The sequence below is a fragment of the Heterodontus francisci genome, chromosome 11 (genome assembly GCF_036365525.1).
Source record: "Heterodontus francisci isolate sHetFra1 chromosome 11, sHetFra1.hap1, whole genome shotgun sequence".
NCBI lineage: Eukaryota > Metazoa > Chordata > Chondrichthyes > Heterodontiformes > Heterodontidae > Heterodontus > Heterodontus francisci.
In genome coordinates, this window is record NC_090381.1 from 20,522,813 (window position 1) to 20,549,104 (window position 26,292).

General features: G+C 44.6%; 1 protein-coding gene across 2 annotated transcripts in view; it reads right to left on the reverse strand.

Moving 5' to 3' along the window:
• The window catches only part of d2hgdh (D-2-hydroxyglutarate dehydrogenase), a 69,686-nt gene that overhangs the window by 36,314 nt on the left and 7,080 nt on the right, over nucleotides 1-26,292 (reverse strand). For both annotated transcript variants that reach the window (XM_068041762.1, XM_068041763.1), the window contains 5 exons: nucleotides 25,995-26,134; nucleotides 25,175-25,368; nucleotides 13,462-13,630; nucleotides 9,039-9,182; nucleotides 5,817-5,959 (listed from right to left, as the gene is read on the reverse strand). In XM_068041762.1, coding sequence (XP_067897863.1) covers nucleotides 5,817-5,959; nucleotides 9,039-9,182; nucleotides 13,462-13,630; nucleotides 25,175-25,368; nucleotides 25,995-26,134 — 790 coding nt within the window. The remainder of the gene's footprint in view (nucleotides 1-5,816; nucleotides 5,960-9,038; nucleotides 9,183-13,461; nucleotides 13,631-25,174; nucleotides 25,369-25,994; nucleotides 26,135-26,292) is intronic.

Consider the following 26,292-nt stretch of genomic DNA (forward strand, 5'->3'; position numbering starts at 1 on the left):
GATCTGGAGGGGCATTAGTCCCCATCAGCTGCTGGAACTTGCATTCCTTAACACCTGAAAGGAAGAAAAAATGTTTTCTGTTCATGCGTCGGATAAATCGAAGGATGAAATGAAACTGCGGAGTAGAACAGCTTTGGGATGTGGTAATGGGATCTTTTATGACTGGAAGGCTGTTTCCAGTGGGGTTCTGCAGGGCTCAGTACTGGGTCCCTTGTTTTTCGTAGTATATATCAATGATCTGGACTTGAATGTAGGGGGTCTGATTAAGAAGTTTGCAGACGATACAAAAAATGACCATGATGTTGATAGTGAGGAAGAAAGCTATAGACTGCAGGAATATCAATGGACTAGTCAGGTGGGCAGAACAGTGGCAAATGGAGTTCAATCTGCAGAAGTGTGAGGTAATGCAATGGGGAAGGCTAACAAGGCAAGGGAATATACAGTAAATGGTAGGATACTGAGTAATGCAGAAAACAGAGGGACCTTGGAGTGCATGTCCAACGATCCCTGAAGTTGGCTGGACAGGTATATAAGGTGGTCAAGAAGACATATGGGAAACTTGCCTTTATTAGCCGAGCCATTGTGTATAAGAGCAGGGAGCTTATGCTAGAACCGTATAAAACACTAGTTAGGCCACAGCTGGAATACTGCGTGCAGTTCTGGTCATCGCACTATGGGAAAGATGTGATTGCACTAGAGAGGGTACAGGGGAGATTTACAAGGATGTTGCCTGGACTGGAGAATTTTAGTTATAAGGAAAGATTGGATAGGCTTGGGTTGTTTTGTTTGGAACAGAGGCGGCTGAGGGGAGACCTAATTGAAGCGTATAAAGTTATCAGGGGTCTAGACAGTGTGGCTAGGAAGGCTCCCTTCCCTTTGGTAGAGTGGTCCATAACCAGGGAGCATACATTTAGGTTAAGAGGCTTAGAGGGGATTCAAGGGGAAATTGTTTCACCCAGAGGGTGGTGAGGATCTGGAACCAACTGCCTGAAAGGATGTTAGAGACAGAAAACCTCTTAACATTTAAAAAGTGCTTGGCTATGGACCAAGAGCTGGGATTAGGCTTGATGCCTACTTGTTGGCTGGCACAGATACAATGGACCAAATGGCCTCCTTCTGTGCTGTAAATTTCTATGATTCTTTGATTCATTGTAAGGGGTTAGAGACAGAGATAGCTGCACAGTAAGGGGTTAAAGATAGAGACAACTGCACTGTAAGGGTTAGAGATAGGGGCAGGTGTACAGTAAGGGGTTAGAGATAGGGACAAGTATACAGTAAGGGGTTAGAAATAGGAACAGGTCTGCAGTAAGGGGTTAGAAATAGGAACAGGTCTGCAGTAAGGGGTTAGTGGTGTTGGTTGAGGGATGAATATTGGGCATGATATCTTGCTGTTCTTCAAATCGTGCTGTGGTATCTTTTACCCCTTGAACAGGCATACAGGGCCTTGGTTCAACATCTCATTTGGAAGACAGCACCTCCAACAATGCAGTACTGTCAGCCTGGACAATGTGTTCCAGTCTCTGAAGTGATATTTGAGCCCACAACCTTCTGATTGCGAGGCAAGAGTGCTACCCACTGACATCAATACATGGATACCACAGATATGTAGGCACGTTTACAGTAAGAAGTGTTTGTCAAGCATGCAACATATTTTTTAATATAATTTATGTTGAGGCCTGTCGAATCAGACACAATTACATATATGAGTGTATAAAAATCACTTGAATTTTTATCTGTGACAAGCTTGAAGTATTCCAGCCAAACCGCTAGTGATCGTAGCAGTCAGGGCAGTCACAGGATACAGCGGTAATTTCTATCCTGGGAGCGGGGCCAGCCAATGTCTTTCCCCTGTGGAGGATTCACCACAGCTCTCAGCTTCAGTGCAGACCCTCTCCCTGGATACCCTTTCTTATCACTGTTACCTGACAGTCAGCTTCCTGCTCCCATAGGAACTTCCCTTTGTCTCCCAGGTTAGTACAAGGGCTCCGTGTTTGAGGAAATGGTTATATTTTGTTGAATGAACACTCTGGATAGCCTTGCAACGTGTATCAGTATATATTAGTTCCCCTATCACACCACATACTCTTCCTACTGTCAACAGCTGTTCAATCATATAGGAACCCATCAACTTTCAAGTCTGCCTGCATCCTGCTGCAGTGCAATATTTCATTGCAAAGATAGGGTAGGCGGTGGCGTAATGGCATTATCACTGGACTAGTAACCCAGAGACCCAGGGTATTGCTCTGGGGACGTGTGTTCGAATCCCACCACAACAGAAGGTAGAATTTGAATTTAATTAATAAATCTGGAATTTAAAAAAAGCTAGTCTAACGATGGCCATGAAACCATTGTCGATTGTAGTAAAAAAAACATCTATATCACTAATGTCCTTTAGGGAAGGAAATCTGCTGTCCTTACCTGTGACTCCAGACCCACAGCAATGTGGTTAACTCTTACATGCCCTCTGAAATGGCCTAGCAAGCAACTCAGTTGTACCTAACCGCTACAAAGTCAATAAAAAAGAATGAAACCGGACGGACTACCCGGCATAGACCTAGGCACCGGAAACGACAACGGCAAACCAAGCCCTGTCGACCCTGCAAAGTTCTCCTTACTAACATCTGGGGGCTTGTGCCAAAGTTGGGAGAGCTGTCCCACAGACTAGTCAAGCAACAGCCTGACATAGTCATACTCACGGAATCATACCTTACTGACAATGTCCCAGACACTGCCATCGCCATCCCCGGGTATGTCTTGTCCCACCGGCAGGACAGACCTACCAGAGGTGGTGGCACGGTGGTATACAGTAGGGAGGGAGTTGCCCTGGGAGTCCTCAACATCGACTCCGGACCCCATGAAGTCTTATGGCATCAGGGCAAACATGGGCAAGGTAACCTCCTGCTGATTACCACCTACCGCCCTCCCTCAGCTGATGACTCAGTACTCCTCCATGTTGAACATCACTTGGAGGAAACACTGAGGGTGGCAAGGGCACAAAATGTACTCTGGGTGGGAGACTTCAATGTCCATCACCAAGAGTGGCTCGGGAGCACCACTACTGACCAAGCTGGCCGAGTCCTAAAGGACATAGCTGCTAGACTGGGTCTGCGGCAGGTGGTGGGGAAACCAACACAAGGGAAAAACATACTTGACCTCATCCTCACCAATCTGCCTGCCGCAGATGCTTCTCTCCATGACAGTATTGGTAGGAGTGACCACCGCACAGTCCTTGTGGAGACAATGTCCCGCCCTCACATTGAGGATACCGTCCATCGTGTTGTGTGGCACTATCACCGTGCTAAATGGGATAGATTTCGAACAGATCCAGCAATGCAAAACTGGGCATCCATGAGGAGCTGTGGGCCATCAGCAGCAGCAGAATTGCACTCAACCACAATCTGTAACCTCAAGGCCCGGCATATCCCCCACTCTACCATTACCATCAAGCCAGGAGACCAACCCTGGTTCAATGAAGAGTGTAGGAGGGCATGCCAGGAGCAGCACCAGGCATACCTCAAAATGAGCTGTCAACCTGGTGAAGCTACAAAACAGGACTATCTGCATGCAAAACTGCGTAAGCAGCATGCGATAGACAGAGCTAAGCGATCCCATAACCAACGGATCAGATCTAAGCTCTGCAGTCCTGCCACATCCAGCCGTGAATGGTGGTGGACAATTAAACAACTAACTGGAGGAGGTGGCTTCACAAATATCCTCATCCTCAATGATGGGGGAGCCCAGCACATCAGTGCGAAAGAGAAGGCAGAAGCATTTGCAACAATCTTCAGCCAGAAGTGCCGAGTTGATGATCCATCTCGGCCTCCTCCTGAAGTCCCCAGCATCACAGAAGCCAGACTTCAGCCAATTCGATTTACTCCGTGTGATATCAAGAAACGATTGAAGGCACTGGAAACTGCAAAAGCTATGGACCCTGACAATATTCCGGCAATAGTACTGAAGACCTGTGCTCCAGGACTTGCCATGCCCCTAGCCAAGCTGTTCCAGTGCAGCTACAACACTGGCATCTACCCTGCAATGTGGAAAATTGCCCAGGTATGTCCTGTACACAAAAAGCAGGACAAGTCCAACCCGGCCAATTACCGCCCCATCAGCCTACTCTCAATCATCAGTAAAGTGATGGAAGGTGTCATCAACTGTGCCATCAAGCGGCACTTGCTTAGCAATAACCTGCTCAGTGATGCTCAGTTTGGGTTCCGCCAGGGCCACTCAGCTCCTGACCTCATTACAGCCTTGGTTCAAACATGGACAAAAAAGCTGAACTCAAGAGGTGAGGTGAGAGTGACTGCACTTGACATCAAGGCAGCATTTGACCGAGTATGGCATCAAGGAGCCCTAGCAAAACTAAGGTCAATGGGAATCAGGGGGAAAACTCTCCACTGGCTGGAGTCATACCTAGCGCAAATGAAGATGGTTGTGATTGTTGGAGGTCACTGCAGGAGTGCCTCAGGGTAGTGTCCTAGGCCCAACCATCTTCAGCTGCTTCATCAATGACCTTCCTTCAATCTTAAGGTCAGAAGTGGGGATGTTCGCTGATGATTACACAATGTTCAGCACCATTTGTGACTCCTCAGATACTGAAGCAGTCCGTGTAGAAATGCAGCAAGACCTGGACAATATCCAGGCTTGGGCTGAGAAGTGGCAAGTAACATTCGCGCCACACAAGTGCCAGGCAATGACCATCTCCAACAAGAGAGAATCTAACCATCTCCCCTTGACATTCAACGGCATCACCATCGCTGAATCCCCCACTATCAACATCCTAGGGGCTACCATTGACCAGAAACTGAACTGGAGTAGCCATATAAATACCGTGGCTACAAGAGCAGGTCAGAGGCTAGGAATCCTGAGGCGAGTAACTCACCTCCTGACTCCCCAAAGCCTGTCCACCATCTATAAGGCACAAGTCAGGAGTGTGATGGAATACTCTCCACTTGCCTGGATGGGTGCAGCGCCAACAACACTCAAGAAGCTCGACACCATCCAGGACAAAGCAGCCCGCTTGACTGGCACCCCATCTACAAACATTCACTCCCTCCACCACTGACGCACAATGGCAGCAGTGTGTACCATCTACAAGATGTATTGCAGCAATGCACCAAGGCTCCTTAGACAGCACCTTCCAAACCCGCGACCTCTACCAACTGGAAGGACAAGGGCAGCAAATACATGGGAACACCACCACCTGCAAGTTCCCCTCCAAGTCACACACCATCCTGATTTGGAACTCTATCGCCATTCCTTCACTGTAGCTGGGTCAAAATCCTGGAACTCCCTTCCTAACAGCACTGTGGGTGTACCTACCCCAAATGGACTGCAGCGGTTCAAGAAGACAGCTCACCACCACCAAGGGCAATTTGGGATGGGCAATAAATGCTGGCCTGGCCAGTGACACCCACATCCCATGAATGAATTAAAAAAAAGATCCTACTTGTTTACCTAACCTCAACTTTCTCACATCCTCTAACCACAGATCCCACTTTTTTAACTATTAACTAACTCAAAGACTGTGTGTTTAGATATCTCCTTACTCAGAACTGCAGAACAGAAATTAGGAATTGACTAGTTACTCCAAGATATTGTGGCTTATGGATCATACCAGCATGCTTGATAAATAAAAGTTAAAATGTACACTTACATAAAACAAAGCATACGAATATTAAACTAGCTGGAGTCTGATTATCATCAATCATGTCAGCCAGATCTGTGCTGCTCATCTGATTAACTCCTTCCAATCTAGTCCGTTGTATTTTCCAAAGTTATCAACAGAGCTGAGATCTGGAGTAAGTAAAGTCTACCTTTATCCTATTTTCCTCAGTAGCCATAGTCCCATCAGTCACCAAACCAGAGTTCATGACCTTCTCCAGAAAATGATTGAGTTTCTCCTGATCATGATCACAGTTGGATCCCGAAGTTTCTATCAAGATGTAAAATGGTGCCTCTGGAAGAATGTAAATGAGAGAAACTACAGTCAACGGCAGTGACAATATCAGAGAGGGAGAAGGATGGATACAGATGAAGTGAGGGAAGTAAAGAGAAATACACTGTGCATAATGAAAATGAAAACATGGAAGGGAAAATGATATAGGGAAGAGAGAAAATGGACATGGAAAGCGGAAGGAAAGAGAAAAAGAGTGGAGAAAGAAATGGAGAGTGGTGAGATTGAGAGAAAGAGAGATGAATAAAGAGAAAGAAAACAAGAACAGGCATATCTGATCAAAGAGAGTGACAAAGACAGCTCCACCCCATGTACATAGACACTGTAGAGGCTGGGTGCTATCTCAGTGTGGGCTAATGCAGTGCGGGTTGAAGCTGGAGACTCAGGATAAGGATGTTTGTGGAGCCTCCTCCTCCCATTAGTTATCTAATTGTCCAGCACCATTCACGACTGGATGTGGCAGGACTTCAGAGCTTATAGCTGATCCATTGGTTGTGGAATTGCTTAGCTTTGTTTATAGTGTACTGCTTCTGTTGTTCAACATGTTTATCATCCTGTGTTGTAGCTTCACCAGGTTGGTACCTCATTTATAGGTATGCCTGCTGCTGCTCCTACACACCTCATTGAACCAGGGTTGGTCACTTGGCTTGATGGTAATGGTAGAGTGAGGGATATGCTGAGCCATGAGATTACAGACTGTGGCGGAGTACAATTCTGCTGCTGCTGATGGCCCACATTACCTCATGGATGCCCAGTTTTGAGCAGCTAAATATGTCCTGAATGTATCCCATTTAGCACGATGGTACTGCCACACATGATGGAGGGAGTCCTGAATGTGAAGACGAAACTTCATCTCCACAAGGACTCTACAGTGGTAACTCCTACCAATACTATCATGGATAGAGGAATGTGCGACAGGTAGATTGGTGAGGATGAGGTTGAGTAGGTTTTTCCCTCGTGTTGGTTCTCTCACCACCTTCTGCAAGCCCTGTCTGGCAGATATGGCCTTCAGGACTCAGCCAGCTCAGTCAGTAGTGGTGCTACGAGCCACTCTGGATGGACAATGAAGTTCCCCACCCAGAGTGCATTCTGTGTCCTTGATACCCTCAGTGCTTCCTCCAAGTGGTGTTCAATGTGGAGCAGCATTGATTCATCAGCAGAGAGAGGTAAGTGATAATCAGCAGGAGGTTTCCTTGCCCATGTTTGACCTGATGCCGTGACACTTCATGAGGTCCACAGTGTTGAGGACTCTCAGAGCCACTCCCTCCCGACTGTACACCACTGTGCTGTGACCTCTGGTCATTCTGTCCTGCAGTGGGACAGGACATACCTGGGGATGATGATGGTGATGTCTGGGACATTGGCTGTAATGTATGATTCCGTGAGTATGACTATGTCAGGCTGTTGCTTGACTAGCCTGTGGAACAGCTCTCCCAATTTTGGCACAAGTCCCCCATGTTAGTGAGAAGGACTTCGCAGGGTTCACTGGGTTGGGTGTGCCTTTGTTGTATGCGATGTCTAGGCCGATGCCGGGTGATGTATCCTGTTTCTTATTTCGTAGCAGTTAGATACAACTGAGTAGGCTATTTCATAGGATAGTTAAGAGCCAACCACACTGATGTGGGTCTGGAGTCACAAATAGACCAGACAGAGTAAAGACGGCAGATTTCCTTCCCTACAGGACATTGATGCACCAGATAGGTTTTTACAACAATCTGGTATTTCATGGTCACCATGACTGAGATTAGCTTTTTATTCCAGATTTATCTAATTAATTGAATGTAAATTCCCACCAGTTGCCATGGTGGGATTTGAACTCATGTCTCCGGAGTGTTAGTTCTGGCCTCTGAATTATTAGTGCAGTAACATAACCATGATGCTACCTTTCCCTTTTAAAATGGCTATGTCTTGAAAAAAAATGTTTGGCAATAATTTCTTACAGCAGGGGCAGAGGAAGCAAAGGAAGATTTGCAAGCAGAGTTACATCAGCTGTATAACTGTCAGACAAACAGAAAATGAAATGTAACACTAATAAATTTCATGGACGCTGAATGTGGAATAAAGAGAACTGAATTAGCAAAAGGAGTCTGGAAAGGGATCTGTGCCTAATAGTGAAGTCACGTTCAAATTTCAGACAATATTGTGAAGCATCTAACAAAACTGTCCTGTGGCCTCAGAAATATGGGCAGAGAGCATATAATCAACTGAATTAAGTGAGTATGATCCTAACTCCCACTCTGCATGCCCACCTTACTGTGGGATAAAACCAGTCGGTAATTTGTATCTGCCCTTGTCTCACCAAGTGTTTGTTTCAGAGATCGAAGAAGTATCCGTGTGAGAGAAACAAATATCCAATTCAGGTCATGGGTTACTATTGTCACACTGCTGTTCAAGTAGGTACAAAGAAGTGTGATCAGCCACTGGAATAGGCTCAAGGGGCTGAAGGGCCCACTCCTGGTCCTTTGTGAGTCAACTCCCATAACAGTAAGAGGCTCACACTACTCACAGGAGTGCCTGACGCTAAAGGCCTGCCACCCGACCCGACCCTGACGGGACCTGACGACATGTGTCGGGTTCGGGTCAGGTCGCTCTTCTGGGTCCGGCTTTCGGGCTCGGGTCGGGTCAGGTCGGGTCAGGTCGGGCTGGGGCCGGGGCCAGGTCGGATACACACAGTAAGTATTGCATTTTGCTCTGCTGCTAAGTGTCAAAAGTTGAAAAGCCTGCCTGAGCTGGGAGTCCGGGACGTCAAGGAGGGAAACTCTGAGTCTGCGCAGTGAGCGTCTCTATGACGTCATCGCGCTCATGCTGCAGCTTCCTGCAGATTCGGAGGCGGAAGGTAGGTAAAGTGAACATTCGGGTGGTCGGATCGGGCTCAGGTCGGGTCGGGTCGGGACGGGCATGGGTCAGGTTGGGCGCAGGAAAAAATGGAGGGACTCGGGCCGGGTCGGACTCGGGTCCGATGTGGTTCTGTTGGGTTTGGGTCGGGTTTTATTTTCCTGACCTGAGCAGGCCTTTACCTGACACCATGAGCCAAGAAGCCTATGACAGAACTGAGTGATGTTATTTCTTATTCCCCTTTTACCTTGCAATGGGTTTCTCAGTTTCAGGTGCTCGCAGACAACCTCTCTGCAACCGTAATCCATGAACTCAAACGCAGAGAGAATTTCACCCAACATGCCTTTGGATTCCTTGAATATATCCAAGATCTTCTCAAAGCTGTCACAACCTTGAGATACAAATTTGTGTGTCAATATTCTGTGTATATTGTACAAGGATAAATTACTGTTTATAACAGCTGCCTCACCACCACCTTGCTCAACTCCTCCACCCTTGCTAAATTATCAGACTGCTATTCAACATCCAGGATCAGGAGAAATTTCCTCCAACTAAAAAGTGGGAAGATTGAAGCCATTGCCTTCAGTCCCTGCTACAAACTCCATTCCCTAGTCACTAACTCTATCCTGGCGACTGTCTGAGTCTGAACCAGACTGTTTGCAAACTTGGTGTCATATCAGACCTTGCGATGAGCTTCCAACCACATATTCGCGCATTCACCAAGACCACCTACTTCCACCTCATCCATGCCTTTGTTACCTCTAAACTTGACTATTCCAACACACTCCTGGCTGACCTCCCACATTCTACCCTCTGTAAACTAGAGGCCATCCAAAATTTTGTTACCCATGTTCCTTACTTGCGCCAAGTCCCATCCACCCATCATGCCTGTGCTTACTGACCCGCATTGGCTCCCAGTCCAGCAAAGCCTCTATTTTAAAACTCTCATCCTTGATTTAAAATCACTTCATGGCCTTGTCCTTCCCTAGCTCCAAAATCCCCACCAGGCCCACAACTCTCCAAGATATCTGTGCACATCTACTTCTAGCCCCTTGAGCATCCCCAGTTTTAATTGCTCCACCATTGGTGGCTGTGCCTAAAGCGAGGCTCTTAGATCTGAAATTCCCTCCCTAAGCCTCCCCACTTCTCTTTTCTCCTTTTAAGATGTTCCTTGAAACCTACCTCTTTGACCAAGCTTTTGGCCATCTGCCCTAATATCACCTTATGTGGCACAGTGTTCAATTCTGCTTTATAACACTCCTGTGAAGCACCTTGGGACGTTTTATTACATTAAAGACGCTTTATAAATACAAGTTGTTATAAAGGAAATATAACATCGAATATATATTATACAGGGATACAGTGAGATTTACAGGGATAGCATACCACATGATTATTATATGTTACTGCTCAGATATACAGGGTATGTAGGGTAATCAGACTGAGATACATTATACAGGGTATGTAGGGTAATCAGACTGAGATACATTATACAGGGTATGTAGGGTAATCAGACTGAGATACATTATACAGGGTATGTAGGGTAATCAGACTGAGATACATTATACAGGGTATGTAGGGTAATCAGACTGAGATACATTATACAGGGCATGTAGGGTAATCAGACTGAGATACATTATACAGGGTATGTAGGGTAATCAGACTGAGATACATTATACAGGGCATGTAGGGTAATCAGACTGAGATACATTATACAGGGTATGTAGGGTAATCAGACTGAGATACATTATACAGGGCATGTAGGGTAATCAGACTGAGATACATTATACAGGGTATGTAGGGTAATCAGACTGAGATACATTATACAGGGTATGTAGGGTAATCAGACTGAGATACATTATACAGGGTATGTAGGGTAATCAGACTGAGATACATTATACAGGGTATGTAGGGTAATCAGACTGAGATACATTATACAGGGTATGTAGGGTAATCAGACTGAGATACATTATACAGGGTATGTAGGGTAATCAGACTGAGATACATTATACAGGGTATGTAGGGTAATCAGACTGAGATACATTATACAGGGCATGTAGGGTAATCAGACTGAGATACATTATACAGGGTATGTAGGGTAATCAGACTGAGATACATTATACAGGGCATGTAGGGTAATCAGACTGAGATACATTATACAGGGTATGTAGAGTAATCAGACTGAGATACATTATACAGGGTATGTAGGGTAATCAGACTGAGATACATTATACAGGGCATGTAGGGTAATCAGACTGAGATACATTATACAGGGTATGTAGAGTAATCAGACTGAGATACATTATACAGGGCATGTAGGGTAATCAGACTGAGATACATTATACAGGGCATGTAGGGTAATCAGACTGAGATACATTATACAGGGCATGTAGGGTAATCAGACTGAGATACATTATACAGGGCATGTAGGGTAACCAGACTGAGATACATTATACAGGGCATGTAGGGTAATCAGACTGAGATACATTATACAGGGCATGTAGGGTAATCAGACTGAGATACATTATACAGGGTATGTAGAGTAATCAGACTGAGATACATTATACAGGGTATGTAGGGTAATCAGACTGAGATACATTATACAGGGCATGTAGGGTAATCAGACTGAGATACATTATACAGGGCATGTAGGGTAATCAGACTGAGATACATTATACAGGGTATGTAGGGTAATCAGACTGAGATACATTATACAGGGCATGTAGGGTAATCAGACTGAGATACATTATACAGGGCATGTAGGGTAATCAGACTGAGATACATTATACAGGGTATGTAGGGTAATCAGACTGAGATACATTATACAGGGCATGTAGGGTAATCAGACTGAGATACATTATACAGGGTATGTAGGGTAATCAGACTGAGATACATTATACAGGGTATGTAGGGTAATCAGACTGAGATACATTATACAGGGCATGTAGGGTAATCAGACTGAGATACATTATACAGGGTATGTAGGGTAATCAGACTGAGATACATTATACAGGGCATGTAGGGTAATCAGACTGAGATACATTATACAGGGTATGTAGGGTAATCAGACTGAGATACATTATACAGGGCATGTAGGGTAATCAGACTGAGATACATTATACAGGGCATGTAGGGTAATCAGACTGAGATACATTATACAGGGTATGTAGGGTAATCAGACTGAGATACATTATACAGGGCATGTAGGGTAATCAGACTGAGATACATTATACAGGGCATGTAGGGTAATCAGACTGAGATACATTATACAGGGCATGTAGGGTAATCAGACTGAGATACATTATACAGGGCATGTAGGGTAATCAGACTGAGATACATTATACAGGGTATGTAGGGTAATCAGACTGAGATACATTATACAGGGTATGTAGGGTAATCAGACTGAGATACATTATACAGGGCATGTAGGGTAATCAGACTGAGATACATTATACAGGGTATGTAGGGTAATCAGACTGAGATACATTATACAGGGTATGTAGGGTAATCAGACTGAGATACATTATACAGGGTATGTAGGGTAATCAGACTGAGATACATTATACAGGGTATGTAGGGTAATCAGACTGAGATACATTATACAGGGTATGTAGGGTAATCAGACTGAGATACATTATACAGGGTATGTAGGGTAATCAGACTGAGATACATTATACAGGGTATGTAGGGTAATCAGACTGAGATACATTATACAGGGCATGTAGGGTAATCAGACTGAGATACATTATACAGGGTATGTAGGGTAATCAGACTGAGATACATTATACAGGGCATGTAGGGTAATCAGACTGAGATACATTATACAGGGTATGTAGGGTAATCAGACTGAGATACATTATACAGGGTATGTAGGGTAATCAGACTGAGATACATTATACAGGGCATGTAGGGTAATCAGACTGAGATACATTATACAGGGCATGTAGGGTAATCAGACTGAGATACATTATACAGGGTATGTAGGGTAATCAGACTGAGATACATTATACAGGGTATGTAGGGTAATCAGACTGAGATACATTATACAGGGTATGTAGGGTAATCAGACTGAGATACATTATACAGGGTATGTAGGGTAATCAGACTGAGATACATTATACAGGGTATGTAGGGTAATCAGATGGATTATTACATGTTGAAATAAAGGGAAAGAAATAATTTTTCTGATTTCCAAGACATTGAAAACATTGAAAGCAACTGTGTTTATCCAATATAGGCGAGCATACCATAATAAGATACAAACGGCTGTAGTGGGTCATGCACCAGGAGGGGATCAAATGGCAGGAGTAGATCAAACGGCTGGAGCAGGTCATACACCGTTTATCCCCTCACTGGTACCAAGCCAACAGTAGACATTGAGAATGTTGGTGTGTACATGGCATCTGCAGTTGCTATGGTGTGGGGGAGGAGGATTTAAATTTTGATGGCCCCAGAGGGAGCGTACTGATGACAGGGTGATCATCAAAACTCTCTACGCTATGTGAATATTTTGGTGGGATACAGCACCGACACAAACAAGAGCCCCAAGGGGAGCCTTCCTGACTCAGGGATATCAGCGAAGTATGAGGGATGCAGGCATGGATCAGACAGCAGTTGTAACACCTTCCTCAAACATCGTGAATAAACACTATCCCATTCTCTGCCTTTACCTAGAAGTGCTACATTGACAGCAGCTGATTTCCTTGGACACAGGATAGACACAGCAGTGATGATCCCAAGTGTTCCTTCAGCTCCGATAAAAAGCTGCTTGAGATCATAGCCTGTGTTGTCTTTGCGAAGTGATGTTAGACAGTTCAAGACAGTTCCATCTGCGAGGGCCTGCAAGTGAGAACAGGGTATGAAAGAATGGTGTACAACAGTATTTGAAATAACATGCACAAAGCTACAAGAGCACAGAGGGGCCAGCAGATCCCTCAGAGGCCTCTCAAGAAAATCAATAATGGTAAAGAATGCCACGTTGTTACTGCTGTGGGGATACTGAGAAGCTAAAACAGGTGCGGCGTTTATTGATACCATGAGAGGTCTCATACTTGTGCTGGCGAAAATCAGCACTGCCTCTGGTCCTGAACAGTGTTGGTAACAACAGGAACATAAGGAACAGGAGTAAGCCACTTCGACCCTTGAGCCTGTTCTGCCATTCAATGAGATCATGGTGGATCTGTGACCTAACTCCATTCACCCGCCTTTTCCCCATATCCTTTGGTTAACAAAAATTTATCAATCTCAAGATTTAAAATTAATAAATGACCTGTGCAGAAGAGAGTTTTAATCTTCTACCACCTTTTGCATGTAAAAGTGTTTCCTAAATTCACTCCTGAAAGATCTGGCTCCAATTTTTAGACTATGTCCCCTAGTCTTAAACTTCCCAACTAGCAGAAATAAGTTTCTATTTACCCTATCCATTTCACTTAATATCTTGAAAACTTCGATTAAATCACCCTTTAACCTTCTAAATTCTAGGGAATACAACCCTAGTTTGTGTAATCTCTCTTCATAATTTAACCCTTAGAGTCCAGGTATCATTCTAGTAAATCTACACTCTACTCCCTCCAAGGCCAGTATATCCTTCCAAAGGTATGGTGTCCAGAACTGCTCACAGTACTCTAGGTCTGATCTAACCAGGGCTTTGTATAATTTAGCATAATTCTAAACAAACAGATCAGCTATGATCTTATTGAATGGCGGAGCAGGCTCGAGGGGCCGAATGGCCTACTTCTGCTCCTAATTCCTATGTTCGTACCCCATTGTATTCTATTCCTCTAAATATAAAGGCCAAAGGAAAGCTCATATTTGATACCGAGAACTCAACACTACAGAAAGCCGAGAGGAGTATAGAAAGTGGAGGGGTGAAATCAAAGAGGAAATTAGGAAAGCAAAGAAAGGGCATGAAAGAATATTGGCAAGCAAAATCAAGGTGAACCCAAAGATGTTTTATCAATACATTAAGAGTAAGAGGATAACAAAGGAGAGAGTAGGGCCCATAAAAAACAAAAAAGGTAACCTAAGTGTAGGGGCGGAAGATGTTGGTATGGTCATTAATGAATACTTTGTGTCTGTCTTTACAAAAGTGGGGGACGATGCAATTAAGGAGGAGGAGTGTGAAGTATTGGATGTGATAAACATAGGGAGAGAGGAAGTATTAATGGAATTAGCATCCTTGAAAGTTGATAAATCACCAGGGCCAGATGAAATGTACTGCAAGCTGTTAAAAAGAAGCAAGAGAGGAAATAGCAGCAAGTCTGACCATCATTTTCCAGTCCTCACTGGATACAGGTGTAGTACCGGAGGATTAGAGAACTGCTAACAATGTACTTCGGTTTAAAAAGGGAGCGAGGGATAGACCGAATAATGACAGGCCAGTCAGTCTAACCTCAGTCGTGGGCAAATTATTGGAATCTATTTGGAGAGACAGGATAAACTGCCACTTAGAAAGGCACAGGTTAAGCAAGGATAGTCAGCATGGATTTGTTAAGGGAAGATCTTGTCTGACCAACTTAATCAAATTTTTTGAAGAAGTCACAAGGAAGATAGTGCAGTTGATGTGGTCTAATGGATTTTAGCAAAGCTTTTGACAAGGTCCCACGTAGCAGACTAGTGGGATCCAGGGAAATGCAGCAAGATGGATACAAAATTGGCTCAGTGGCAGGAAACAAAGGGTAATTGTTGACGGGTGTTTTTGCGACTGGAGGGCTGTTTCCAGGGGCATTCCGCAGGGCTCGGTACTGGGTCCCCTGCCTTTTGTGGTATATATTAACAACTTGGACGTAAATGTAGGGGGCATGATCAAGAAGTTTGCAGATGACACAAAGATTGGCCATGTGGTAGATAGCGAGGAGGATAGCTGTAGGCTGCAGGAAGATATTGATGCTCTGTTCAGTTGGGCAGAAAAGTGGCAAATTAAATTCAAACTGGAGAAGCGTGAGGTGATGCATTTGGGGAGGTCAATCAAGGCAAAGAAATACACGATTAATGGGAAAATACTAAGAAGTGTAGAGGAAGTGAGGGACCTGGGAGTGAATGTCCACAGATCCCTGAAGGTAGCAGGACAGGTCAATAAGGTGGTTAATGAAGGTTCAAAATTTGGATTTATTCTGGAGTGCCAGTCAGGACCAGCAGCTAGGGTGCCAAAGCAGACACAGACAATCACAGTCTTTTATGAGAGCTAAAAAATTGTACAAAGGGCTCAGCAAAAAATTTGCAATTAGGAAATGGGCGACACACTAACAATGCACAAGATAACCTAATTAAGAAATGGGGAAGGCCATTGTCACATCGTCTGATGGTCCCAGACCACATCAATTCACCCCCGTAAACCTTTTATGCAGAATACACACACATTCTTTACTGTCTCCGGAGGGACAATACCAAGTCTCTTACTGTACAGGAACACAATTATCAGCCCACCAGAGGCCATTGTGCTGTGGCCTTTGCCTACTTAATACCATTAAGTTGTAACTGATAATGAAAATATATATAAATTGTGCTCATTTGGACCTTGGTGGAGAAGTGCCTGGACTGTCCAGCGTTGGCTCCCCGCATGCGTAATAAAGACACCACTTGACTATTGCAACTGGACTCCGAGTGTTGAAGTTTTATAACAGAATATTTCTCGGACCTTTCATTAAGAAGGCATATGGAATCCTTTCCTTCATTAGCTGAGGTATAGAATATAAGAGCAGGGAGGTTATGCTGGAACTGTATAACTCATTGGTTAGGCCACAACTTGAGTACAGTGTGCAGAAAGGATGTAATTGCACTCGAGAAGGTACAGAGGAGATTTACGAGGATGTTGCCATGACTGGAAAAATGCAGCAATGAGGAAAGATTGGATAGGCTGGGTTGTTCCACTTGGAACAGAGAAGGCTGAGGGGAGATCTGATTGAAATATACAACATTTTGAGGGGCCTGGATAGAGTGGAGGTGAAGGGTCTATTCACCTTAGCAGAGAGGTCAGTGACGAGGGTGCACAGATTTAAAGTAATTGGTTGAAAAATTAGAGGGGAGATGAGGAAAAACCTTTTCATCCAGAGGGTGTTGGGGGTCTGGAACTCACTGCCTGAAAGGGTAGTTGAGGCAGAGACCCTCCATGCCACCTATCCTTGTGTCATCAACAAACTTGGAAATGTGGCTTTTTATCCCATCATCTAAGTCATTAATAGAGACAGTGAATAATTGAGGCCCTAACACAGAACCCTGTCAGATACCACTAGTCACATCCTGCCAATTAGAGTACCTGCCCATTATCCCTACTCTCTGTTTTCTGTCACTCAGGCAATTTCCTAACCAGGTCAATAATTTGCTTCAATTCTAGGAGCTTCAACTTCAGGTAACAGTCTCTTATGAGGGACTTTATCGAATGTCTTCTGGAAATCCATATAAATAACATCCATAGACATTCCCTGTCTGCTACTTTACTCACCTTTTCAAAATATTTAATCAGGTGATTTGGCCCATCAAGCCTGCTCAGCCATTCAATGAGATCATGGCTAATATTTTACTTCAACCCCATTTTCCCACACTCTCTATATTCCCTTAATATCCAAACATCCATCAGCCGCTGTCTTAAATGCACTCAATGACTGAGCATCCATGGCTCTCTGGAGTAGAGAATTCCAAGGATTCACAAACCCTTCGAGTTAAGAAATTTCTCCTCATCTCACTCCTAAATGGCTGCCCATTTATTCTGAGACTGTAATCCCAAGTTCTAGATTCCCCAGCTAGGCAGAACATTTTCTCATCATCTACCCTGTCAAGCCCCTTAAGAATTTTATATGTTTCAATGAGATCTTCTAAGCTCCAGGGAATATAGATCTAGTCTACTCAATCTCTCCTCATAGGACAAAACTGGGTATCCATGAGGCGCTGTGGGCCATCAGCAACAGCAGAATTGTATGCAACCACAATCTGTAACCTCAAGGCCCAGAATATGCCTCACTCTACCATTACCATCAAGCCAAAAGATCAACCCTGGTTTAATGAAGAGTGCAGGAGGACATGCCAAGAGCAGCACCAGGCATACCTAAAAATGAGGTGCCAATCTGGCGAAGCTACAACACAGGACCAATTGCATGTCAAACAGCAGATGCAGCGTGCAATGGAAAGATCAGATCTAAGCTCTGCAGTTTTGCCACATCCAGTCGTGAATGGTGGTGGACAATTAAACAACGAAAAGGAGCAAGAGGCTCCACAAGCATCTCCATCCTCAATGATGGGGAAGACCAGCACGTCAGTGCAAAAGACAAAGTTGAAGTATTCACAACCATCTTCAGCCAGAAGTGCCAGGTGGACGATCCATCTCAACCTCCTCCTGAGATGCCAATCTTCAGCCAATTTGATTCACTCCATGTGATATCAAGAAATGGCTGAAGGCACTGGAGAGTGCAAAGGCTATGGGCCCTGACAACATCCCGGCTATAGTACTGAAGACTTGTGCTTCAGAACTAACCGTGCCCCTAGCCAAGCTGTTACAGTACAGTTACAACAATGGTATCTGCCCGACAATGTGGAAAATTGCTCAGTTATGTGCTATACACACAATGCAGGTCAAATCCAATCTGCCCAATTACTGCCCCATCAGTCTCCTCTCGTTCATCAGCAAAGTGATGGACAGTGTTGTCAATAATGCTACCAAATGGCACTTGATCAGCAATAACCTCTTCATTGATGCTCAAGTTGGGTTCTGCCAGGGTCACTCATCTCCTGACCTCATTACAGCCTTGGTCCAAACATGGATAAAACTGCTGAACTCAAGAGGGGAGGTGAGAGTGACCGCCCTTGACACTTAGGCAACATTTGACTGAATGTGGCATCAAGGAGCCCTAGCAAAACTGGAGTCAATGGGAATCAGAGGGTAAACTCTCCGTTGGCTGGAGTCATACCTAGCACAAAGGAATATGATTTGGTTGTTGGAGGTCAATTATCTCAGTCCAAGGACATCGCTGCAGGAGTTCCTCAAGGTAGTGTCCTAGGCCCAACCATCTTCAGCTGCTTCATCAATGATTTTCCCTCCATCATAAGGTCAGAAGTGGGGATGTTCGCTGATGATTGCACAATGTTCAGCACCATTCGCAACTCCTCAGATACTGAAGCAGTCCGTGTCCATATGCAGAGATACCTGGACAACATTCAGGCTTGGGCTGATAAGTGGCAAGTAACATTCATGCCACATAAGTGCCAGGGAATAACCATCTCAAACAAGAGAGAATCTAACCATCTCCCCTTGACATTCAATGACATTACCATCACTGAACCCCCCACTATCAACATCCTGAGGGTTACCATTGACCAAAAACTTAACTGGACCAGCCATATAAATGCTGTGGCTACAAGAGCAGGTCAGAGACTGGGAATTCTGCGGCGAGTAACTCACCTCCTGACCCCTCAATGCCTGTCCACCATCTACAAGGCAGATGTCAGGAGTGTGACGGAATACTCTCCACTTGCCTGGATGAGTGCGGCTCCAACAACATTCAAGAAGCTCGACACCATCCAGGACAAAGCAGACCGCTTGATCAGCACCCCATCCACCAAGTTAAATATTCACTCCCTCCATCACCGACGCACAGTGCATACCATATGCAAGATGCACTGCAGGAACTTATCAAGGATCCTGCGACGGCACCTTCCAAACCCACGACCTCTACCACCTAGAAGGAAAGGGCAGCAGATACATGGGAACACCACCACCACCACCACCCTCCAAGCCACACACCATTCTGACTTGGAAATCTATCACCGTTCCTTCACTGTCGCTGGATCAACATCCTGGAACTGTCTCCCTAACAGCACTGTGGGTATACCTCACCAGGTGGACTGCAGCTGTTCAAGAAAGCAGCACACCAGTACCTTCTCAAGGGCAATTCGGGATTTGCAACAAATTCTTGCCTTGCCAGTGATGCCCACATCTTATGAAAGAATAAAAAATCCCCTCCTCCTTGGAATCAGCCTAGTGAATCTTTATTGCACTCCCTCTAGGGCAAGTATTTCCTTCCTTAGGTAAGGAGACCAAAACTGCACACAGTTCTCCAGCATGGCCTCACCAATGCCCTGTATAGTTGTAGTACGATTTCTTTTCACTTATACTCCAATTCCTTTGTAACAAAAGCTAACATACAATTTGCCTTCCTAATTGCTTGATGTACCTGCAAGTTAATTTTCTGTGATTCACGTACAAGAACACCCAGGTCCCTCTGATTGCAAACATTTCCCCATTCAAAAAATATTCTACTTTTTTATTTTTCCTACCAAAGTGGAAAACTTCACACTTGGTCAGATTGTTTCCATCTGTCATGTTCTTGCCCAACCAGTCGATATACCTCTGCAGGCTCTTTTTGTCCTCCTCACTGCTACTTTCCCACCTAACTTTACATTGTCAGCAAACTTGGATATGTTACACTCACACCCTCATTGAAGTCATTCATATAGATTGTAAATAACTGAGGCTTAAGTACTCATTCCAGCAGTTACAGCATGCCAACCTGAAAATATCCAATTTGTTCCTACTCTGTGTTCTGTCCATTAACCAATCCTCAATCCATGCTAATGTATTACCCCCAATCCCATGAGTCCTAATTTTGTGTTATAACCTCTAATGTGGCATCTTATCAAATGCTTTTTGAACATCTAAATACACTACATCTGCTGGTTCCTCCTTATCCATCTTACTAGTTACATTCTCAAAAAACAGACTTGTCAAATATGATTTCTCTTTCATAAATCCTTGTTGACTGCTTAATCATAGTATGATTTTCTAAGTGCCCCAATGTCACGTCCCTGTCAATAGATTCTGGCATTCTGCCTACCACTTATGTTAGGCTAATTGGCTTATAGTACACCATTTTTTTTCTCTTCCTCCTTTCTTAAATAGCAGCATTATGTTTGCTATGTTCCAATCCTTGGGAACTGTTCTAAAAACAAAGGAATTCTGGAAACCAATGTATCCAGTATCTCTGCAGCTACCTCTTTTAAAACCAAAGGATGCAGGTTGTCAGATCAAGGGGATTTGCTGCCACTTAGTCCCATTAATTTCTCCAGTACTATTTCTTTGCTTACATTCTTTATCCTAATATAACTGGAAAAAGATTGTGTTGATTTTGATATTCCTTGCAAGTTTCTTTTCATACTCCCTTTTAGTAGTTCTATCCGTTTTATCATCTTTTGTTCTTTGTATCTCACCCAGTCACCAGTATCTGTGCAATTTTTTGCATTTTAGCACGCTTTTTCTTTTAGTTTTATGTTATCCCTTAACTCTTCTGTTGTCCATGGCTATAGAACTCTTGCTCCTTAGAGATTTATACTGGTGGTGTATCACGCTAAATTCTGTTTTCAAAACCTGCCATTGATCTTTTGTCGATTTACCCATCAACAAGTTTTCCCCTGTTACTGTGGACAGTCTCTGTCTCATCCTGTTGAAGTCAACCTTACCTATAACTAGAACCTTAGTAGCTGTTTTGCATTTCTCTCTTTCAAACACAACATTGAACGTGATCATATTATGATCGCTATTAAATAAGTGTTCACGGACTGTTAGGCTGTTAACTAAATCTGGCTCATTGCTCATTACTGTATCTAATATGGCACGTCCACTTGCTGGTTCAAGAATATATTGTTGCAGAAAACGATTCTGAACCCACTCAAGAAATTCGCTATCTTTCTGACATGAGCTCGTACATTTATTCCAATCTATAAGAAAGTTAAAATCTCCCATTGAATTCACTTTGCCTTTACTATATGGCTGTCTAATCTCTGCATTTATACATTCTGTTACCAAGCGGCCTATGCTCAACTCCCGCTACACTCTGATATTTCCTGTTTTTTACTTCTACTCCTAAAGTCTCCACTGCCTGCTTACCTCTCGGTGTAACCTTTCTTATCATAGAAATAATTTCATCCCTAATCGCTAAGACTACTCCTAGCCAATGTTCCCACTAAGCAGCCTGACAGGGACCACACAGCCCTTGTTCTAACATAAATAATACATGTGTTTAAAGGAATCGCGCACAGCAACTAAATTTTAGAGGGAACATTGCTCCACATGTCTATCAGATTCCCTATCCTTCCTGTAGACCATATAACCCAGTATATTCAGTTCCCAATCCTAGCCATCTTGCAGCCATGTCTCAGTAATGGCTACCATGGTGGACCATCTAAGTTGAATTTGTGCCTGCAAAGAATAAATAAGGCGGGCACTGTGCCCTACTTGATTGATAAGAGTAGGGAGCAACTGGTGTGAGCCCAACACTCCAATAGCTCCTTCAACATCTTCACACCCTTACCCGATGCCTGAACCTTTCTTTCTCTTTTAAGCTTATCTGTGATTTCTGTAATTTCACTGGTTAGATCTACATAATAATTAATAATTATTAAATATCAAACTCTGAAAACAAGGATCATGAAGTTAATCATTAGAACCAGACTATTGGCAGTAAGATAAGGGATACTTCACATCACTGAATTCTACCAGACAAGCAGCAACAGTAACAGCCATCCACTCTCAAATCAGCTACCAATCATATCTGTCAGCCATGGTGCCCTCTCTCACATCACTAGTTCCCCGCAGTCATGAATAAGACAGAACATACAAGTTTTAAAAGCAAGTAACCCCACAGGAAGGTGCCAGTTTATATCTCTGCACTGTCCTGAATTACCTGAGGCATGACTGGGCCACTCATTTGTTGCCAGACCTATCTTGACCACTTTAAGCACTGCTGTAACTAACTATTCTCAGCCAAACTGTCAGAACTTTGGATCCAAGAAAGACAAAGCACAATATTTTCTTCCTGGTGAAGAGAAAAGGGATTCGGGTGTCGAGGTACACAGGTACAAATGGCAACCAAAAGAGCTATTGTAAAATTGGCTCTTATCTCACGAGTGCTAGAATACAATGGGAATGAAGTAAGGCTTCAGGGAAGCTGGGGGAATTAATGGTGAGATTGGGGATTCAATGGTGAGCTGGGGGGTGAGTCGATGGTGAGCTGGGGGGGGTGTCGATGGTGAGCAGGGGGGGTGTCGATGGTGAGCTGGGGGAGGCGTTGATGGTGAGCTGGGGGGGGAGTCGATGGTGAGTGGGGGGGAGGTCAATGGTGAGCTGGGGGGATCGATGGTGAGCTGGGGGAGGCGTCGATGGTGAGCTGGGGGGGAGTCGATGGTGAGCTGGGGGGGAGTCGATGGTGAGCTGGGGGGAGTCGATGGTGAGCTGGGGGGGGGAGTCGATGGTGAGCTGGGGGGGAGTCGATGGTGAGCTGGGGGGGAGTCGATGGTGATCTGGGGGGGGAGTCGATGGTGAGCTGGGAGGTGTAGTTGATGGTGAGTTGGGGGGGGTGGAGTCGATAGTGAGTTGAGGGGTGGGGTGGAGTCAATAGTGAGCTGGGGGGAGTCGATGATGAGCTGGGGGGGGCGGGTGGAGTCAATGGTGTACTTTGGATTTGGTGGTGAGCTGGTGGGAGTCGGTGGTGAGCTCGGGAGTCAATGCTGCACATGGGCTACACCATGTCTGGTTGGGATGAAGCTGACGGATCATATTGTCCTTTGCTGTTCTCTGTTACATGTTCTCCACTTCAAAACTGCCATTATCACCGCTTCTCTTCAAAAAGCCTAACCTCAACCTCTCCATTCTCTGCAACCAGCTCCTATTCATAGTCTTCCTTGAAGGAGTTGTCACCTCTCTGCTTCACGTCTATCTCTCCCAAATCCATACAAATTCTTGTTTCATCCTCGTCAGTGCATCAAGAGCACCCTGGCGAACATCATAAATGACCTTCTCTGTGACTGAGACCAGTTATCCCTCCTTGTCTTTGCTACAATTATAAAGGGATTTGTTGAGACCACATCTAGAGTACTGTGTCCTGTTATGATCTCCACATTTAAGAAAGGATATACTTGCATTGAAGGCAGTACAGCAAAGGTTCACTAGATTGGTCTCTGGGATGAGGGGGTTGTCCTATGATGAGAGGCTGAGTAAATTGGGTCTATATTCTCTGGAGTTTAGAAGAATGAGAGGCTATCTCATTGAAATATATAAGATTCTGAAGACTCTTGACAGGGTAGACACTGAGAGATTGTTTCCGCTGGTCGAGGAATCTAAAACACAGGGGCACAGTCTCAGGATAAGGGGCCGATCATTTAGGACTGAGATGAGGAGAAATTACTTCACTCAAAGGTTTGTGAATCTTTGGAATTCTCTACCCCAGAGGGTTGTGGATGTTCCATCATTGAATGAGACAGATTTTTGGTCTCTCAGAGAATCAAGGGATATAGAGAGCGAGCGGGGAAGTGGAGTTGAGGCCTAAGATCAGCCATGATTGTTTTGAATGGCGGAGCAGGCTCGATGGACCATATGGTCTACTCCTGCTCCTATTTCTTGTGTCCTCACCTATCTCTGTATACCATACCTTTCCTCCACTGTCCAGCTCCAAGAACTTTAATATATGGTTCCATTCCTGCCTGTCCGTACACTGCCAGCAAACCTCCAGCAATGGATTCACTTCCCATCTCCACATTGCCATCTCTGGAGTTTCCCAATGCCCCATCTACTGCCTTATGTACATCCTGCCCCTAGGTGATGTAACCAGACATGGAGTCAGCATCCAATAGTACCGTGATGATTCGTAGCTCTACATCTCCAACATTTCCGTTGATCTCATACGCACCTCCATGCTGTCTGCGACTGTCTATCTATCTGACATCAAATCATTAATAGGTCAAAAATTTCCTCAAAGGTAACATCATTTTCAGCACCACCATAAACTCTGTCCCCTCATCATGGACTCCATCCCTGGGCATCTTCTCAAACAAAGAAAACCTTGGTGGCTTTTTCAACCCACAACTGAGTTTAACCTCCATATCAAAACATCATCAAAACCACTTACTTCTGCTTCCAGAATATCAACCAGCTCCTCTCAGCAGAGAAGGCTCCTACCTGAAGCATGAAGTTGGAAGGTTACTCCTCTAAGATATATGCAAATAACTTACACTTGTACAGCACTTTTAATGTAGAAAACCATCCCAAAGCCCTTTACCAGGAGCGGATGGAAACTGGACACTGAGCAGGAATTAGGAAGGTGAGGTAGAAGAGGTAGGTTTTGTGGACATTTCTAAAGATAGGAAGAGATACAACAAGGCAGAAGGATTCAGGGACAGAATCCCAGAGTACAGGGCATTACTGGCTTTGCCACTGATGCTGGAGCATAATGAGGGGAAGGGAAGGACTGAGAAACAGTAGACCAGATTCAGAAGACTGGGTAGTTGGGCTGGAGAAAGATTTGGAAATGCACCGTCCCTACAGCAGGGGATTCACAGTACATTTTGTAAGGACTGTACCTATTTGTCTCTCACTGCTATCAATGAACCAAAACTGTTTCTTACCACTTCCAGTCCCAGTACTGTCCCACGCAGGGAGCCATACCTCAGCAGTCTCAGTCCACCAGCATTGGTTGCCACATTCCCACCGATGTGACAGCTACCTTTCGACCCGAGATCAAGGGGCATGATAAAATCTTGTTCCTCAAGGTAATTGTTCAACATTTCCAAAATGCAGCCGGCCTGGCAAGTAAGGACTCCTGAAAGCACAGATTTACACAGAGAATCAGGAGTTTGGCATTGATCCCTGTTCTTACGGTGTTTCAAAAAATGTTTCATCCCATATTTTCTCCTCTCCTGAAAGTGCTATCCTGTCACTGGGACACAGTTTCACAGGCAGTAGATTCCCTTCAGAGCCTTGCCCAAGTGGTTCTTTGTCACATGACTCTGAACTGCAAGGGCCAGCTAGTTACTCGGATCGGAAGTCAACAAGCCACACGCGATCCTTTCTCACTCGGCAGGCACTCGTCTGCACTTTCCAGAAGGAATCTCATGGCCTGGGGATAATAAGCCCCTACGGTTACATAGCTGACAGCAGCCAACTCAATACCAACCCACTGTTATTGGGATTGGACAGGAACTCTGGAGCTGGACAGTGCATCCTGCCATTAATGTGTTTGTGATAAGGGACGCGTCACTGCAATTGGGAAAGGGAGAGTCATAGTGTGAACAATTAGGTGGGATCACTCACAAGATTCAACATTTTGGGAATAAAAACAGTTACTCTTGGTCTTGGTCAAGGGAAATCATTGTTCAGCATTGGGGATTATTCACCATTGAGGTGTCAAGGCTATTTACAATTGTGAGTAAAGGAAGTTGTTCTCACCAGAATTAGTGTTGAAACTGATGATGTTGTCCATTTGAGCTGTTGAGACAATGATCTCATCAAACACGGGCACACTCCCCCCCACCAATCCAGTGTTGCCACCCTGAGGATTCACGGCCAGGTTCCGATTGTTACAGTATCTGAAGAAAGCAAGCAGCCTATTGTCAGAGCCAATCACGTACCAGCATTCCTAAACAGAGCCAATCACACACTGTTAATTCTAATCATAAAAAAAGTCAAACACACTGTGAGTGTTAGTCCCAGTCATAGTATGATACTCAGCGCCATCATACACGAA